The sequence below is a fragment of the Mixophyes fleayi genome, chromosome 1 (assembly GCF_038048845.1).
Source record: "Mixophyes fleayi isolate aMixFle1 chromosome 1, aMixFle1.hap1, whole genome shotgun sequence".
Classification (NCBI taxonomy): domain Eukaryota; kingdom Metazoa; phylum Chordata; class Amphibia; order Anura; family Limnodynastidae; genus Mixophyes; species Mixophyes fleayi.
The window spans coordinates 61,972,569-61,992,348 of record NC_134402.1 but is presented as its reverse complement, the minus strand read 5'-3'; the positions used below and the strand labels follow the sequence as shown (position 1 = coordinate 61,992,348).

Sequence of the window (19,780 nt, the reverse complement as noted above, 5' to 3'; positions counted from 1 at the left end):
TTATAACTAAGGAAGCCCAGACAAAGCACAAACATATCATAACAATAACAAAGTCCAACAGAACTAAGGAGGGTTCGCAGTGTCCGCCAGATGTCAGAGAAATAATGGGTTTAACGCGAGTACAGAATTATATTCAGTTTTTCTGGCGGACCATACTTCACCATGGGGATGTCCCAAAACTGCCCCTAAGAGAGTGTATGCTCAAACACCGCCGAGCGCAAAACTTACCTACCAAAACTAGCATTCCTGGATGCAAAAATGCTGAAACGATTGTGTGACTGGATGGGTTTACTTTGCCACTTAGTCTGTAGGGGGAAAAAGGATGAAGGGATGGTCTTCCTGCACAGTTTACCTTGGTTGCTTTCTCACCGTCAGTAACAGACTATTACTGACTGCTTATACTGGTGTCACCTGCTACCAGACACTCTCCGACTTGCGAATGCCAACTGCGCAACAGTTGTAGGAGAATTCAGCTGCCACCACTAGGCTCCATCAATGGTGCCTAGAACCACTTAATTCTGAGTAGTTGGTATAACTACTGCAGTGCCTCTTTGTTGTGGGCTGACTGGTACCTACTGACCTCTTACTACGAATCAGGACTGCTGGGTGACAGACTCTGGGTTCAAAGGAGAGCTGGGGAACGGATTAAAAAAGAGTAAGCTTTTATCTGTTGGTCACAGGATACAGCAGGCAACAGTCTCAGGCACAATCTTCAAACAGTGATGTTTTGTTGCTCAATAGTCCTGATAAAGATCTTTTCACACTAGTTTAGTGATACTAGCGATTGTCCAGAAGTTACAGATGGACCAATACTACATTACATAGTCAAACTGCTCTTTTTACACTGTTTGTGACATACATGTTGGCACGGGGTAACCCAGCCCCTGATCCCAGATGGCACCAAAACGTCTGAGATATTACATCCGATGTATACTCTCAGGATGTAATATTCTCTAGACTTTGAGATAGCGCAATTATAAACAAATTTTACCCAAATTACTTGCTGTTACGTTATTCAGACAGGTTCAAGGGTACAGGGCGAAAACTACACAGGATGGAAAGGTAATGACCCCCCTCCTGTGCATTCAAGCTAAAAGAGTTCATGGTCATTGAGATGAAAAGACTTAATTAGCATGTGATTAACCTGCCATTAGAAGTTAAAAAACAGATTTCGTCCAACATATTGCTGCTGCATCAGAAATCAATACATTTCCAGTTCAAAAATACAATATCAAAAATCTGTACATTTGTAGTGATATACAGAGGTGCAAAGCGCCACTAATTGAAATAAGTTTTCACAATAAGTTATTCCTAAGTGATCCAGCCACAGATAGAATTTAGTAAAAATATGGAGGACCAGGTTGCTGCCCGACATTCTTGCTCTGCTGGGGCCCCGTGTCTCGCCGCACAGGAAGTACTTACTGATCTGGTCGAATGAACAGAAATATTACCTGGCACAGGTTTACCTGCACAGATGGAAGCCTGATGGATTGCTATTCTTATCCATCTGTCAATGGTCTGCTTAGTTGACGGTCAACCTCTCTTCCAGGCGTCATACAGGACTAGGAGAGAATTTGTCTCCCGATTATTAGCAGTTCTGGATAAATATATCTTAAGTGATCTGACTACATCCAGAAGATAAGCATAATTCGGATTATCTCCAGAACCTTCTTGCTGAAAAGAAGGAATAATTTCCTGGTTAATATGAATTCACCTTCGGACAAAAAAAATGGAAAAGTTTGCAGCGATGCCCTATCTTCATGAAAGATAAGAAAGGGAGATTTACATGACAGATTGCTCCCAGCTAAGACCCATCTTGCTGAAGAAATAGCAAGAAGAAAAAACAACTTTCCATGTAAGGTATTTAAATTATACAGTATCTAAAGGCTCACAAGGATGATGTTGCAAAGCAGATAGAACCAGATTAAGGCCCCAAAGCTCTATAGGGGAACAACAGGCAGCTGGAATCTAAGAACCCCCCGTAAGAAGGTCTGCACCTCTGGAATATTAGCAACCTTCTTTCTTCTGAATAAAGATAGACAGAGCAGACACCTGGACTCTTAGGTAACCTAGTTTAAGTCCAAAATCAAACCCATCCTGTAGAAAAGAAAGAAGAGACAAACTAAAAACTGAAATCCAGACTCCTCTATGTTCACACCATAGTAAATAGATCTTTCAGACCCTATGATAATTTAAAGCAGAAGGTGGCTTTTTATCTCTCAACATAGTTTGGATCACCCCATCAGAGAACCCCTTGGCCCCTTAAAATCTCATGGTGAAAAAATGGCAGCTGAGAGAGAAGATCCTGTTAGTGGAAGTCGCCATCCTGACTCGGCTGATATCCTTAGGATGTCTCCGTTCAAAGTTCTTTTTTGCCAGCCTGGTGTCATCAAGATCACCCGAGCTCTTTCTTGCCTGGACTTCCTGAGAATCTGAGGAAACATGGCTATTGGAGAAAAGACATATTAGATAGAAGTCCCAAGCCACTGTGAAGGCATCAACCAGAATCGCCTGAGGGTCCCAGGTCCGTGAAGAAAATTTCTCTATTTTGCGGTTGAAGCGTGATGCCATCATATTGACCTCTGGTCGCCCCCATCCTTTTACGATCTGATGGAAAACCTCTGGATGTAGAGATCATACTACCGGGAGAACTGTATTTCTGCTTAGAAAATCCGCCTCCCAATTCTAGATCTCTGGATCATAGACAGCTATGATTACTGGAACATGCTGTTCCGCCAAGGCCAGAATACTGGCCGATTCCCTCATTGCTAGAGGGCTTCGGGTGGTTTATATATGGCACTGTCTGATTGGATACAAACTGGTCTGCCCGACACATTTATTAGGCTCCTCCCTGAACCAGAGAGACCCTGTAGCCGCAGATCGAACGTCACAGTGCCCCATTCATACAATGGTCCAGTCCCAAATGCAAAAAGGAAGTAACCTGCTTAGGTGATCTCCCCTGAGCCACCACAGAAGGGATAGACTAGACTGCGGCAACAGTCTGACAGAACTTCTGGTATGGAGACAAGCATACTGCGCTGCCTCGTATGAGGAGGCCATCTTTCCTAGTAACCTCATGCACAGGAGAACATATGGCTTCCTGTGACTCAGAACTAGTCTTACCAGCCTCTGAATGGATAAGACTTTTTCCTTGGGAAGAAATACTCTCTGAAGCTGGGTATCGAAAAGAAGACCCAGGAACAACACCTGCTGGGATGGGATTAAACTGGACATTTTGTAAGTTATGATCCATCCGTGACTCTATAACAAACCTGCTGCGATCCTTAGATGTTTTGTAAAAATAGAAAAAACAACTCCAGGCCCTTATGAAAAACTGAGGATGGTGGGCAGGTGGGGGTAATATATAAGGGAGGAGTCCTAATTATATTTTTGAACTCCCAAATGCCCAGCTTCTCTACTACCTATACCCTGATGGTGAAGCAGGGTGAAGCAGGGTTCCCCTGTACACCGAGAAAAACATTTTTGAAGTAATTATTTGGGCAAAGCCATATGTGCGAGAACACTTGCAAGACGCTCTATATTAGTGGATTTACACACAGGGACATGGCCAGTGTGGTCACAGCAAGTCAGCATGCATTACAGTTTTAGCTTGTGGGGGTCTATTTATTAAAATGCAGCAATAAGGCGGATTTTCTATGGCCGTTTACTGTAGCGATAGAAAATCGCCTATCGCTGCAATTTACCATTAAAATCTCGCCAAGGCAGCGGAGTATCGCTCAGTTCAGACATTACCATGTTATATCCTTTCGCCACCTGTCTCTGTTTCAAGTTTGTTTCACCATCAAGGCTAGAGGTCTCAATATGACAAATCCCATCTGGGTCAGAAGTATGCAGCAGCACCATATCAGCGGGTATAATCTCGTCACACCGGAGCTTTATGAAATTCCCCACCCTAACATCTTTCCAGTAGCACTCGACATATTTCTTCTCCTTCCTAAGACACAATAAAAGTTACATTATAAAAAGTGCAGTAAAAAGGTTTACTATGTTTAAAGTACATACTCCTTTTTATTATCAAGATAAAAAAACAGGTCCAACTTCATCAACTTTTTGAACATTACCGATAATGCATAAGAGCAGTTTTATTGATTTATTTACTTTTAGCAACAGCCTAATTTTTCATTTTATAGTGACAGCTACATTTTGGGGTGGTTCGGTGCACATGCTGTGTGCTAAAAACTTGTGGCCTTTAGTCAACCAAAGACACTGCTATACCAAAAAGTAGCTGCAAGTAGAGAAGGAAAAGAGCCAGGTTGGTCTACGTGAAGCAATAATCAGAAATTGTTGGCCCCTCACAACTTCATAATATGCACAGATTCCAAGTAAAGGTCTCTTGACTTGGCTGACAACCAGGAATTTACTTATACTAGATACAAGGTCCTTTATATTGTGTAAGTAACCGCATGCAAATCTTAAGACACCTAATAAAAGTGTCCATAAAAAATTATAGACAACTGGCACACACTCACCTACAGTATACTTGAGTCAATATATGGTTAATGACTTTATCAAGCTTGTATTTTCTGTAGTCTTCAAGGCCATCTTTAATTGCAATGATTGTTAGAACGGCCACAAGGGGGAGCATGGTGATTTCCTTCTGGAAAGCTTCCACCAATGGGACCCAGTTCAGAAACACCAGAAACAGGAAGTATAAGTTGGCTGCCCTATATTGTAAGTGATAAAAAAAAACAAAAAAAAAACAAAAAAAAAACCTTGAGATTATTAACAAAGTTTGAATTCAAAAGGTCACCCAACCATTATAAATAGATAAATAAAATCAAATAAGCAGATTTTTAATAGGTACATCAGCAGGATAACTGTGTGCATGTATGTGTTTTTTGAACTCCTGAACATAGAGCAATGTCTTGTAAGCTCTGTAATAAAAATAAATTGGAAGGAAAAAAAAATAGTTGTTCTCAGTTCTATTGGTTTGAAGCCGTTGTGTGCGCAGTCCTACTGGGTCTCTACAAGGGCCTTGCATAGTAGTTAGGTCGTACCTCACAACATTTGGATAGGCAGCATCGGAACGGGGGGCATGGCCTCGGCATGATGGGGGGCATGGCCTCGGCATGATGGGGGGCATGGCCTCGGCATGATGGGGGGCATGGCCTCGGCATGATGGGGGGCATGGCCTCGGCATGATGGGGGGCATGGCCTCGGCATGATGGGGGGCATGGCCTCGGCATGATGGGGGGCATGGCCTCGGCATGATGGGGGCATGCCTAGTACTTATGAGTGTAAGGCTGTCCCGTTTTCTCATCCCCTCCAAACCCCTTAATTGCAGTACACAACCGCTCACTGCTGCTCTGCCATGCAGAACATCAGTGACCAGAATACCTCACAACTTTCCCACCAATCAGGACAGAGCCCTGAAATTGGTAGGTCTCCAGCAACCATCGGGACGGTTAGGTCTCCAGCAAGGATTAAAAGGTCATTTACGAAAGTGTAAATAATGTGACCCACAAAATATTTCTATTTGCAACTTATCAGTCTGTCTCATACATCTATAGGTGCTTGAATAATGCATGCCTGAGAAGTGCATAAAAGGCAACCCAACAAGTCAATATAGAAAATGAGAAATGGACCTGACAGGACATGTTATTAATTGTAGCAAAGCACCAAACCTTGTCTGTAGATAATACATTTTAAAAAAAATATAGGTTATATCTCTGGTATAGAAGTGTCAAACCAAGAATGAATTCACTCTAGGGTTACAGTGCAGGATTCAGTTGGGGTGCCCATGTTGTTATGTCCCCAGTAATGGAAACCAGTTATAAAAACAAGAAGAAATCAAATTGAGGGAATTAAACTAATTTTACATAAAAAAAGGAACTCAACATATTGGTGCAACAGAACAATTGTATAAATTCAGAAATAACTATTAAGATAATCCACTAATGAAATATGAACTATAAGCAGTAGTACTTTTGGCAGAATTTAAACCTGATTTTTTAAACTAGATAATTTGCAGTTATGGCACCTATTAGTGTGCCCTATGTATAAAGTAGAGTGCGCAGTAAGTTTCAATATTCTGATCCCAGAATAATAGGGGGAAAGGGGGGTGAGCTTATAATAGCGCAACACATACAATATTCAGGTATTAAAAGTAACTATAAAAATGGTGCCTGTCCTGACCTGGTATAGAATACGCTCAAAGCGCTATTGAGGGACATTTCTAAAGACGGTCAGAGTAACATTTGTTAATGTAGGGCATTCATCACCATTCACTTATTGATTCTCTTGTCCAAAGACTGCGGAGTACATAGAAACCTACCTGTGAAACTGTTCAAATAGGTTCGTTGGTATGAAGTTCAGCAGTGTGTATTTGGTAGTCCGTATTTTGTTGTTCTTGTAGCCCTTGGCTAGACTCTCATACTCTTCCTTAAACTGGTCCAAGCATGGTACAATGATCCTGTGTTTAGAAGATAATCTTCCTCTCTCATTGTTTCTGCCAAATGTCAGGAGGTGCCGTGGTGACAAGAAGCCTTCTGAGGAGGGTATAACATGCTGCCATCGGTGACGTGCCCACTGGATGGGGTTTGCCATATCAATCCAGGTGTTGGCCTAAATCTTCTATTCTCCTCTTTACAGTGGAAGAAAGAAATAAGGTTACAGGTTAGAGAACAGTGCACAGTACAATGCCGCAACACAAATCTTAGGACAATAGTTTTATATGAGAGTGAAAATGGAACTAAAGTGAGACAGTAATAAAAATTGGCTAGTAAAAAAAAACCAAAAACAAAACACAAAGTAAACTGACAAGCTTTTTTACACACACACTTCCGTTCCAAAGAAAATATATTAGGTGGTTATATATGTCCAGAAAGTACAGATATGTTTTCATGGCTTAATGTGGTTTGAAGTCAGATTTCACAGTTTATACAGGTATTCATATAACACTTTCAGTGTGAGAGTTCAGGCTTGGCCAACCTGTGGCACACCAGGGGGTAAATGTATCCAGCTGAGAGTATTCCAGCGGGTTTGAAAAGTGGAGATGTTGCCTATAGCAACCAATCAGGTTCAAGCTATCATTTTGTAGAATGTACTAAATAAATGATAAGAAACTGGAAAACTCTCAGCTTGATGCATTTACACCCAGGAGTTCTTTGCCAGAAGATAGCCAGCTAATAGTTGGCAGGGCATGCTGGGACTTGTAGTTCACAACACCTGGAGAGCCACAGGTTGGCTAGGCCTGCACTATGGTATTCATTTTAGAACATACCTCATTCTATGTTAACAGGTGATGTTACCATTTTTACGATCCTTCCCTCACCTCTCCAATTTAGCTACTACACCACCTGTAGCACATCCAGTTCTGACCCAGTCACAACCTCGTTGGAAGAGCAGTCACAGAATGGTTAACATGCTTATATTGCACAGTAGATTATATCATATACTGCCATTTACAATCTGTGAACATTGTACATCAACATTTTTCTCAGTAAAAATATATTTAATGTGGCTATTAAAATGAAATTTACACCAAGTGTCAGCAACAACCCTTGCAATCCATACATGCAAAGAAATCAAACCATAGATGTCCTTAATTTAAGTTTTGTGTAATTATGTGAAATGACACAGGGAAAAAGTATTGAACACATGAAGAAAGGGAGGTGCATAAAGGCCTGGAAAGCCAAGACACCAGCTGAAATCTATCAGTAATTAGAAAGCAATCCTTCCTGCTGGTTGAGCCCCTACTGATGGCCTATAAAAAGGTGTCTTATTACGAAGGGGTCACACAAGCAACATCTCATGATGGGTAAAAGCAAAGAACTCTCTCAAGACCTTCGCTACCTTATTGTTGCAAAACATACTTATGGCATTGGTTACAGAAGGATCTCTAAACTGCTGAATGTTCCAGTGAGCACTGTTGGAGCCATAATCCGGAAGTGCGAAGAACATCATATCACCATAAACTGGCCACGACCAGGTGCACCTCGCATGATTTCTAACAGAGGAGTGAAAAAAAAAAATCATCAGAAGAGTTGTCCAAGAACCAAGGACCACTTGTGGAGAGCTTCAGAAAGACCTGGAATTACCAGGTACAATTGTTTCAAAGAAAACCAATAAGTAATGCACTCAAACGCCATGGCATGTATGCACGCTCACCATGCAAGGCTCCTTTGCTGAAGAAAAAAAAAAAAAAAAAAAAAAACTGTTGAAGCTTGTTAAAAGATTGCTGCACAACATTTGGACAAACCTGTGAAATACTGGGAGAATATAGTGTGGTCAGATGAGAGCAAAATTTAACTCTTTGTTCACCCAAAATACACCATACCAACAGCGAAGTTTGGAGGTGGGAACATCATGGTGTGGGGCTGTTTTTCTGCACACGGTACTGGCATACTGCATATAACTGAAGGAAGGATGAATGGAAAATGTACCAAGACATTCTTGATAAAAATCTGCTGCCATCTATCAGGATGCTGAAGATGAAGCGAGGGTGGACATTTCAGCAAGACAATGATCCCAAACACACAGAGAAGGACACTCTAAATTGGTTTCAGAGAAAGAAAATAAAGCTGCAAGAATGGCCCAGACAATCACTTGACTTGAACCCAATTGAAAATCTATGGATAGAACTAAAGATCAGAGTTTATAGAAGAAGCCCCTTCAATATTTGAAAACTATTTTTGTTGAAGAATGGGGAAAAACCACACCTGAGCAATACATGCGACTAGTTTCTCCATACAGGAGGCGTCTTGAAGCTGTCATTACCAACAAAGCTTTTGTACAAAGTATTAAATAAATTTCAGGAAGTGTGTTCAATAATCTTTCCCTGTGTCATTTCACATTATTACACAAAACTTAAATTAGGGACATCCAATTTCATTTCTTTGTATGTGTGGATTGCAAGGGTTGTTGATGACATTAAGTGTAAATTTCAGTACAATAGCCACATTAAATATACATTTACTGAGAAAAATGATATGTTCAATACTTATTTCACACGCTGTAAGCACTTGTTTATATGGGTTTATCTCTGATTTATTGGTCTTTTAAGTAGGGGTCAATGATCCATACCAACGTTAAACTGAAAACCGGTTCTACGATGTTAATTCTATCCCAAAGGAATGGAAGAGGCAAACAACTTGCATAGCCATAATACATCTTTCTGAACCTTAATATCGCAAGAGAAAGCACCATGAGGATTTGGAGATAATTGTTTCAAGTGTCACCTACAAATCAAGTAGCACTCTGAACAGACAACAAATAAACAAAACGCGTTTTACTGCATGCCCACAGATAGGAGCCATCTTCTGGGCAGGTCTCAGGTATTCACAAGACATTTTGTGTGTTAACATCAGGTGCAAAAATCCAGAAGGAGTTTAGCAATACTGCTGAGTTACACAAATAATTGAAGTATGCAGACACATTCCTATGTCGTGAGTATCAACCAGCTAGGCATTAAGTATAGTGCTACAAATAATAATTTGGTGTTTATACTGGCTTTTAAAATCAAATGCCAATGGGAACCCAGCCTTCATCATTATTAACCTTATATAGCCCCAGCAGATTCTGCAGCGCTTTACAATTGGGAACCAACACAATAATGGGTAATGCATACATACGTAGAGGTAAGAAAGCCCTCCTCGCAAGCTTACTATCTGCACAGCCTTAAGGTCACATTGCTGTGACCTGTACATTTCATAATCACCATTTATATAGCGCCACTGATTCCGTAGCGCTGTACAAAGAACTACCTTACATTAGTCCCTGCCCCATTGGAGCTTACAGTCTAAATTCCCTAACATATACACACATACAGATAGAGAGAGAGAGAGACAAGGGTCAAATTTGATTGCAGCCAATTAACCTACTAGTATGTTTTTGGAGTGTGGGAGGAAACCGGAGCACCTGGAGGAAACCCACGCAAACACAGGGAGAACATACAAACTCCACACAGATAAGGCCATGGTCAGGAATTGAACACATGACCCCAGTGCTGTGAGGCAGAAGTGCTAACCACTAGCCACCATGCTGCCCCATATAAATCCTACTGCCCACAGATTTTGAATTAGGACAATCTGAAAAATGTGTGATTTTATATTATATATTTTGAATGCACCCCTTTCTGTAAAATATAAAGCCATATACAAACCATAAAGTCGAGGTAATTCTAACATCTTTTTAATTTTACCATAGAGGGTAAACGTATACATGTATGAGGCAATCCCATTCTTTAATAGAGCAGGATCGGGGCCTCCGGAGTATTGCCAGGCCCCTGACCTATCACTGTCAGTCCCCCCCCACTCCCCTCACCCCCAGACTCCATAGTGGTCAAATAAGCTGCTACAGCTTTCGATTTATTTACATGTATTCAGGTCACTTGTTGTCATTGTATGAGCACTATATAGGGATAACAGGCATCACTATGTTAAACAGCAAAAATGATTTGCCAATTCAGGAATGTTACACTTCATAATAAGCAGTGAATGCTCTCGGATGTGAAAAGCCCTGTGTGACTACTAGTGAACAAATAGTAAAAGTACTAATAGTGTACAGGACTAGCACAAACTGCTTTACTAATTTGTATATTTATTCAATATTATAGTTAATCTGAATAAAATTGCTTTAAAAATCAAGGTAGAATACAGTATTTCCTTTGTCTCCTGTAACATTCCTCTACATACCAAATAATACAAACAAACATTTGCTAGGTTACTAAGCAGCAGTCCCATGTCATCTCCATCCCACAAACCCTTCATCTAATGCTTTTTATGCAGGTGGAACCATTAAGGTTGAGGTGTATGGATGATGCTTATACTATGGGGATACATTTTAGCAGCTGTATGTTTTTAACAGAGAGCAGCACATGGTTAGATGTCAGTATTCACAGAAGTTCAGATTTGTTTATCCTTCCCTGAGCTTACATCCAAATATCATGATTTATTACCAGTTATATAGCACTTACAGTGTAAATTCACTACACACAAGCACATACACACGTTTGTCAGCAGCCAGTTAACCTATCAATATATTTTTGGACTGTGGGAGGAAACCAGAGCACCCAGGAGAAGCCCACACATACACGGGGAGAACATTACAAACTCCACACATAGTGCGCCCTGGTTGCAATCAAACTGATAGCCCCAGCACTGAGGCAGCAATGCTAACCACTGTGCTGATGGACTGGCAGATCAGTCTGTATTAATAATTGCCATCAGACACTTAATACAGAGATCACCGTCAAGACTGCCCCTTATTCCTTCCCAGCACCCCATGAACTATTTTAAAGAAACAGACAAAAAAGACTTAAGAGAAACTAGACTACTAGACTCTCCTTTTGCCTCAAATGGCTCCTCTTTTGCCTGGTCTGTTTACCCTCCCTTAGGATGTAAGCTCGTATGAGCAGGGCCCCCACCCCTCCCGTCTCCAAACCTGTTCTTCCGCTCCATCTTTACTGCATATGACTAGCCAGAGTTTCTGAAGTATTGGTACTTTTTGTTCATTGTTGTGTATGGTTTCACCCTGTATAGTCTACTGTTAGTACTGTGTGCGGCGCTGCGGATACCTTGTGGTGCCTAACAAATAAATGATAATAATAATAATACTAGTTCTTTCTGTAGCTATTGAAATGCGCAGCTAAGGCCAGACATGTGCATAGTGATGGAACTCGGGAAGACATCCAGTGAAGCCTCTCCAGCAGTGCAGGGACAAATACCACACCGTGACCACCATCCTGCTTTAACCTCTTGATGAGGAGCTGCGATAACCATTCTTGGCTCATCGCAGCAACATAAACTGACCCTTTGGTCTTGAAACAACATGGGACAAATTCCTCACCTTATAATCACAGTTGTGGGCATTTATGATTGTTGATTGTGAAAGATTTCTTTCACAACAATGGAGCTTGTTCGAGAACCATAAAAAAACGTTGGTCAATGTAACTGTAATAGCGACAGTCACCCTTACCCGTAATCAAAGCACCTGCTCTAAAAAGGTTGCCATTTACACCACCCCCCCCGAGTCTTATCTTAAAGAGGAAGGAATATGTTAAAACTGTACATAAATCTTTTCTTTGTTTCAGTTTCTATAGAACTTTATAGGCTGAGCAGCTGACCCTGACTTACATTGACAAGCCCAATAACAGCAGTTCCTAGAATTGGTCAGAATTACCCCTTTTGCCTTTATATTAGGCTCCTCTACACATCCACATCATATACAGGTGTACATCTGTGTAAACTGAGGCACAGGTAAACGGTCTGCTCTCAGCAACACAAAATTACAATAAATAGTTCTGCTTTGGAAATAACCTGTGCACAACAGAGGTGTTTTTTTGGTAATTCTGAAGTATACAGTCCTAATTGTTTTAACACCATGAACAGTGATGACATATTAATCAGTCTTCTACATTAGCACATTTAGTTAAGGACCAAAGCAAGTGTGAGACATAGTTTTTAATTAATCATTCTCAGCAATACATAGGGCAGGGCAGGTGCATGCAAACTATTGCAATTAAGTATAAATAAAACAGATACTGAATGCAAACTACAAAACAGAAACATATTACTGAAGTGAGCTGCTTAAAATCAAGAACTGTGTATACTGTATTTCCAATAGTCATCCATAGCACACGTTCTACTGATGCACACACAGAATCACATTGCAGCTTTCATATACTGTCTATTGTAGAGTTTTGATGAACCTGTGGTAAGGAACACACCAAGGGCTAGATTTACTAAGATGCGGGTTTGAAAAAGTGGGGATGTTGCCTATAGCAACCAATCAGATTCTAGCTTTCATTTATTTAGTACCTTCTACAAAATGATAGCTAGAATCTGATTGGTTGCTAAAGGCAACATCCCCACTTTTTCAAACCTGCAGCTTAGTAAATCTAGGCCCAAGACTTGATTGGTCAGAAGACACACACCTAGCTCACAGCACATGCAGGCCCGGCGCTCCCATTAGGCAAGGTTAGGCACTTGCCTAGGGCGCCGGGCTCTGGAGGGCGCCACAGAATAATAAAAGACTTTAGAAGTAATGCTTTTTTAAAAATGCCTAGGGCGCCGTGGACCCTAGCACCGGCCCTGAGCACATGTGTATGGGTGGGAACTCCTTACCCAAAGTTTGAGATACTATCTTGACCCAAACAGATGCAGCAGATAGCATAGTAATTACCAGCGCCTAGTGAGCTTGTGTGCTAGGTATTGAACATTCTACAATACATATATTATTTATTTTAAATTGTTTATTCTACAGAAATGACAAAACATTAACACATTGCTATGCATATCAACAGTGAACTGTACACATATATTTTCAACAGTTATATAGGGTGAAAGAGGTAGAAAGAAAGAAGGATTATGTCCTTCAATCACATCTCTACCCATGTATATACTTTCCTCATACTTTATGGAGAGGTAAGAGACATAATCTCCTGGTTCAACTTCGGTTTTGTGTATGTATGTGTGTCAGCGAAAAATGTGTGATACGATATGTGTGTGTTGAAATATATGTATTCAGATATATGATTTCTTATATGTATGCACAGATATCTTAAATAGAAAAAATACAGTTATAAGCAACTCAAGTTTGGTGACAAGAATGTGATAAGATCTCTGTTACAGGAACAAGCCTGAACGTCAAGATGTGAGTCAAGATGCGAGATCAGACATATCCCAAGATGTTACACCCATAAGATGTTCTAACCTAAACAATTTAATATATGGATAAATGCTTTTTGCAATAATCAACAGACTTTTTTGCTTTGTGATCTGACTATAAAAACGCTCTTTGATTAAAGACGCATCAGTGCAGTTTATCTTGACCTCAATTGTGTATGTCATGATTTCTGGACTCCTGATTGATCAGTAAAGGACACACATGATATCTAAAAAGGTAGTAGGTTTCAAGGACAAGAATTGCCTTAACGTGGGTACGAGCGCGCGTGTGAGATTACTATATATATATATATATATATATATATATATATATATATATATATATATATATATACACACACACACACATACATACATACATACATACATACACATACACATACACATACAAAACAAAAGTTGAACCAGGAGTTAATACGTCTATCTTACCTCCTCATAAAGTATGAGGAAAGTATATACATGGGTAGAGAGCTGGTTGCAGGACAGAATACAAAAGGTTAGTTAGAAATAGAAAATATCCACACTGGGCTAAAGTTACTAGGGGTGAACCACAGCCATCTTCATTGGGCCCTGTCCTTTTCATTTTTGTAGATGGCCTTCTGGTAACATTCAAGGGTCTATTTAACATTGGTGTCGAGTGGACGGAAGGGAGAATCATTTGGGATCGCTGCATATCACAGCGATACAAAAAGTGTCCTGTTGCTGTAATTTATAAAGCCATGGCTCATTGGCAAGCCAGCGAATGGAGGATTTGACCCAACTGGTAACGCGCATGCGTTCCTAAGGTCACACATGCACGTTGTAATGGGACAAGGCGCAGAAAGAAAAAAGAGGTTTCTCCAGCACCGATGGAGTCCATAGGAATCCATTAAAAAGGTAAGTGGGCGAAGCAAAGCTAAACTGAGTCACATCATTGTCCACATAATGTCTATGGAGACTACAATGACCAGCGTTAAACAGGAGAAATCAGGGATTTCTTCTGCTTTAACCCCTTGATGAAAAAAAATAACAGCTGCAATGACCATTTTGGCTCATCGCAGCTTAGTATATAGACCTCCTAAACTATGTAGGATTACACAGACCAGGATTGTAAATTGCTACAGATTTAGCCCCAATAGCAAACTGGGCAGATTAAAGTTAATGTACATAAAAGAAATGGTTAAACACCTATGCCATGGTGATAATTATGCTACTGAAAAATTTAAATACAATTGGGTTTAACATAGAGGAAAAAGGACTTTGTAATACTAGGTGACAGAAAGCAGAGTAGCAGCACCCAGCAGCTGTAAAGGTGAATACCATCCTGGGAAGACAGCATTACCATTGTATAAGTCACTTGTTTGATATCTTGAATATAAAATATGGCTTTGGACACTTCACTATATGTGGGACATAGGAGAATTCAAGCTCACTAATAAAAGGGAATTAAAGGGCTAAATTAGCAGCAAGTTAGAAAAACTAGTTTTGTTTGCTTTAGAAAAAAGGAGAATGAGAGGGGACCTAATTAATACTTATAAATATATTCAAGTTGATATAAAGTTTTGCTAATAAACTTTCCATATTAAGGACTATACCTAGGAAAAGGCATCCATGTAATTAGACAGATTTACAATTGTCAATTGTCACACTGGAGCTTTTCTATGCCTGCCTTTGTTTGAATAAACATAATAAGATTTTATGAAGCTAGGTTGAACTTGAAAGTAATGTTCAAAGAGAGACACTGTTCCAAGACTGGACCCCTCCCACACACACTTCTTACTCCTGATGCATATGCTACTAAAGTAGAGGTGGACACATCCCGATATGCATCGGACTGAACATATGCACATATATGTGCTTTTTCTTGTGGTCATTATTTGATATGAATCCATATCTCCATTCACAACACACTGCTGAAACCAGATCCCCAAGTCATGCAGTCTGATCGTTCCCAAAAGCAGTCTGACCCACTGATAAGTCACTAAGATTGGGACAGACCTACAATGGACTGAGACCATCATTTTCAGTTTCATATTTGAGATTAGTTTCACTGTTAAGTGATCCATTTCAAAACTCTCAGTTTAAAAAGGATGATGTATATGTTAATACTAAATTATGTAATATATTAATATTAAATATTATTACAAAGTCAGGGAAACCCCAGTCACTGGAAATTTTCATAGTGTTTACCTTCAAAAGGCCCCATCCTGCAATAACTTTAAATAAAGATTCTGCACTCAGAGTAAACACTTAGGGCTAGATTTACTAAGCTGCGGGTTTGAAAAAGTGGGGATGTTGCCCATAGCAACCAATCAGATTCTAGCTTTCATTTATTTAGTACCTTCTACAAAATGACAGCTAGAATCTGATTGGTTGCTATAGGCAACATCCCCACTTTTTCAAACCCGCAGCTTAGTAAATCTAGCCCTTAGGGGCTGATTCAATATGGAAAGTAAAGCAAAAAAAAAATGATTATATGCACCTTGGCAAAACCATGTTGCATTGGAGGGGGAGGTAAATTTAAAATGTAAAGACAGATTTATAGTTGGGTTAGGACATGTCCTAGATGAATTTTAAGTTTCAGTGTAAAAATAAAGCTATCAAGTATTTGTGTGCTACATGAAAAACAGTCAGTATTTCACTTATGTGCAAAATAATAAACTAATTTGCACCCCTTGCATTGTAATATGGGTTTGTTCAGGAGAAAACTTGCTAATTTTTATGCCTTACATTCCTTAATGAATCAGGCCCTTGGTGTTTATGATGTATGATAACACTGTTATTTTCACCTTGCTTAATACCCTCTACATTGCATATTTTGCTTGCAACACTAGTTCTTTTGTGGCTACCGAGATTGAAAGCAATCACTGATTAACATTGCTGAATGATTAAGTGATTGTTATTGTGTACTTCCCATGGACCACAATAGTGTTTCTTCACTTTTAATCACAGAGGCCAGCAACCTTTAAATCTGTTTCACAAGAGAACTCTTTAGAGCTTAGCAAACACTTTAGAAGAAGATTGAAACAAAGAGCGCTTATGTAGATATTAACTTATCTCACCAATCTTATTTCTTTACAATACATTATTAAGAGTAACAACTGTGTTTTGGTTGTCATAGTGGGAATGATAATCTGGATAATTCTGCCAGGAGGAGAGGCTGAACAAGGTTCCCTACATACCATAACCAATAATCTTGTTATGGAACAGATCATGCGCAGAAGTGAGTGGTATCAGCTCACAATTATCCACCCTAGCACTATCCATAGTTACAGACCAAAACCAGGTTTACCGTACACAAAGCAAAATAATTCCCCATTACCACCACAGTCACGATGGCACTTAACACATTGTCCTCTTCTGGTTTCCCCAGATAAACATTTTACCCTAGTATCTTTATTGGTACTATGCGAAGTACGCATACCCAAAGGGATGATAAATAACCAGCCCTCACTGATCCATGCAAGTCCTACCGCTGGAATTATGTGACCCCAAGAGGGAGTCGAGTTTATTTGTTACCAAAATCTGATATAAAACTGCTTGTGTCCTGGAGAGATTTTAAGTTCATTTTGTCAGCTGATCAGGTGAAATTGGTAACTGAAGAGTACTGTACACCCAGTTATTACAGAGACATAAGCCTTATTTCTGCTTTCACTTACACACGTTTGAGTGATTGAAACGGTCAGTACATATTAAGGCAATGTTTCTCCAGCCTGGTCCTCATGTACTGTGGACCTCTAATCATACACAGGTGAGTACAGCGGTTTGGCTGAGTAAGTGATCTTCCCACCTGTTCTCTCAGATAGAAATGCACAAAACATGAGCTGTTGGGGGTACCTGAGAACTGGACCTAGGAAACACTGTACTATGGGAATGTATTCAATGGCACCTGTAGAACTACTATGAAGACCATACTGGCAGCATTATTAGGGCACAAAATGCCGCGCACAGACACGTTATTGGTCACCAATGAGAGTACCAACCGAGAAAACCTCATAGTGACCTATTGAACACTGTTTTAACATCCTTAGATCCTTTTATGAAACGCAGAGAACTGCACTATGGGTAATTCAACAACTGCCTGTGATTTAATTTTCAAAAGGTCTGATAACTGTAGTTTGCTGTCCAGTATATTTACATGGCAGCCCCATCAGCAAATTATTTACCCACTAAGCTTTTAGGGTCGCACAATGGTAGACTGGTCAGCATTACTGTCACACAGCTCTGGGGTCATGGGGTTCCTCCCATCCTCCAATGACATACTGGTAGGTTAATTGGCTTTTGACAAAATTAACCCCAATATGTGAATCCCTGTGGTAGGGAATATAGATTGTAAGCTCAACTGGGGTAGCGACTGAAGTGAATGATTAAATATTTGCTCTACAGCACTGCATAATATGTAGGCTCCAGAATAAAATGTTTAATTAATAACTGGTGTATTCCAATACATATCTACCTGCAGATAGCCTGCTTTGTCCTTGTTAGTACAAAATAGGATATTTTGCTGAAATAATGAATAGGGGGTAATTATTTGCATGTGATCCCTAACACTCCATTATGTTTCAGTTAAGTTCTTACATATGCTTACCAGAAGAACATGACATATATTCGGAAATGGCTTCAAAAGGCTGATCACCAGGAATAATGTATAGGACACCCATACATGTATTGTTTGTTTGAGAGGTATGTTGGTATCAGTAGCTGATGGGGAGTGCTGGTTCTGTATTGCCATTTGGAGGCTTCTGGGGTACTTCTTGACTGAGATTGGAAGAGGGGGACTATACAACTGATCCTTCAAAGGATTGATTTTATGCCAACTTGAAGAGACCATCTGGTACGCAGTTTATATATATTTTTATACCTGTTTTTGGGTTGGTACACATGGGTGTCCTATACATTATAACTGTTGATCCCTGGGCATATGTGTTTGTGCACGATAAGGAAGTCCCATAGGTGGTATATATCTCACAGGTGGTGTGATTACACATCCTGACAATACTACTCTATGTTGTATTCTGTTTCCTGCATTGTCCATTATTTTACCAACTGGGAGGAACAATTTATGAAGAGGATCCTCCTTATCTGACTAGACGACCTATCAATACCTAATGGTACGCATGATATTACTTCCATTTATACTATACAAGTGGTAATACACATTGAGGCGCCCTGCCTGTCTTCTGTTACAATAAATAAATATATATATATATATATATATATATATATATATATATATATATATATATATATATAACTATTCCTATTAATCATGTGTGGATTCCAAATGTTTATATTAGTCAATATGTGGTATGGTATTAATGACTATAAAGTTTGAGCAACTATATATTGTAAATATCAAACTGATTTTTATTTTAGGTCTATTGCATAAGGGCAGAAAACAACAGGTAAAATATGGAGATATTTCCTCTTTGACGCTTACCATAGTTACTTAGATGAACTGATGTCATCCCATAAATTTACCTCAAAACATAAGCTCCCGATTATATAAATGGAGAGTTCAAGAAAATGTCATCAAAATTGGTTTAAATGCATTGTCCAAAATTAAACAGTTTTCAGTAGATAAAAACAACAACAATATTTTGTTCTGTCATTGTAACAATAACCCATCTGTTCAGTGTGTTGCCAAGTGTGGAGAGCGGTTCATGAATGACAAAACCAATTCACAGACGACTGAATAAGTTGACACCCACAGGCTAAAACATGTCAGAAAGGGACAAATGTCATTAAAAATATATCACTAAAATAAATACATGTTTTCACTGAAGCTGAATTAGCAGATTACACACTAGGCTTTTCTCTGAAAAAATATTGTAAGACCTGTTGGGGGGAGGAGCTCTATTCCTTTCCCCATGGACAAAGATCCCCACATATCTCCTGCTGTCAATAACAGACAAAGCAGATTGAATTCACAAAAAGAGCAAAACTACATTAAAAAAAAAAATTAAATGGTGTTAATATTGTCATTTTTTAATAAATGACCTTAACTCTATATTCACAAACATCTTAAATCAATTTTAAAAACGTTTTATAAAAACTTTGAGTGGCTAAACTCATTGCACAATTGAAAATTAGTGAAAATGGTGTTAAGTAGATCAGTCATTAGCATTTTATTTTTATATGTCCAATGATAAATA

At 39.5% G+C, this 19,780-nt stretch overlaps 1 protein-coding gene across 1 annotated transcript in view; it reads right to left on the bottom strand.

Annotated features, from left to right (window-relative positions):
* ATP10D (ATPase phospholipid transporting 10D (putative)) overlaps positions 1-19,780 on the bottom strand; it is a 53,630-nt gene that overhangs the window by 24,173 nt on the left and 9,677 nt on the right. Inside the window, exons 2-4 of the mRNA XM_075195287.1 lie at positions 6,296-6,604; positions 4,491-4,685; positions 3,754-3,955 (exon numbers count right to left, since the gene is read on the bottom strand). Coding sequence (XP_075051388.1) covers positions 3,754-3,955; positions 4,491-4,685; positions 6,296-6,567 — 669 coding nt within the window. The 5' untranslated portion in view covers positions 6,568-6,604. The remainder of the gene's footprint in view (positions 1-3,753; positions 3,956-4,490; positions 4,686-6,295; positions 6,605-19,780) is intronic.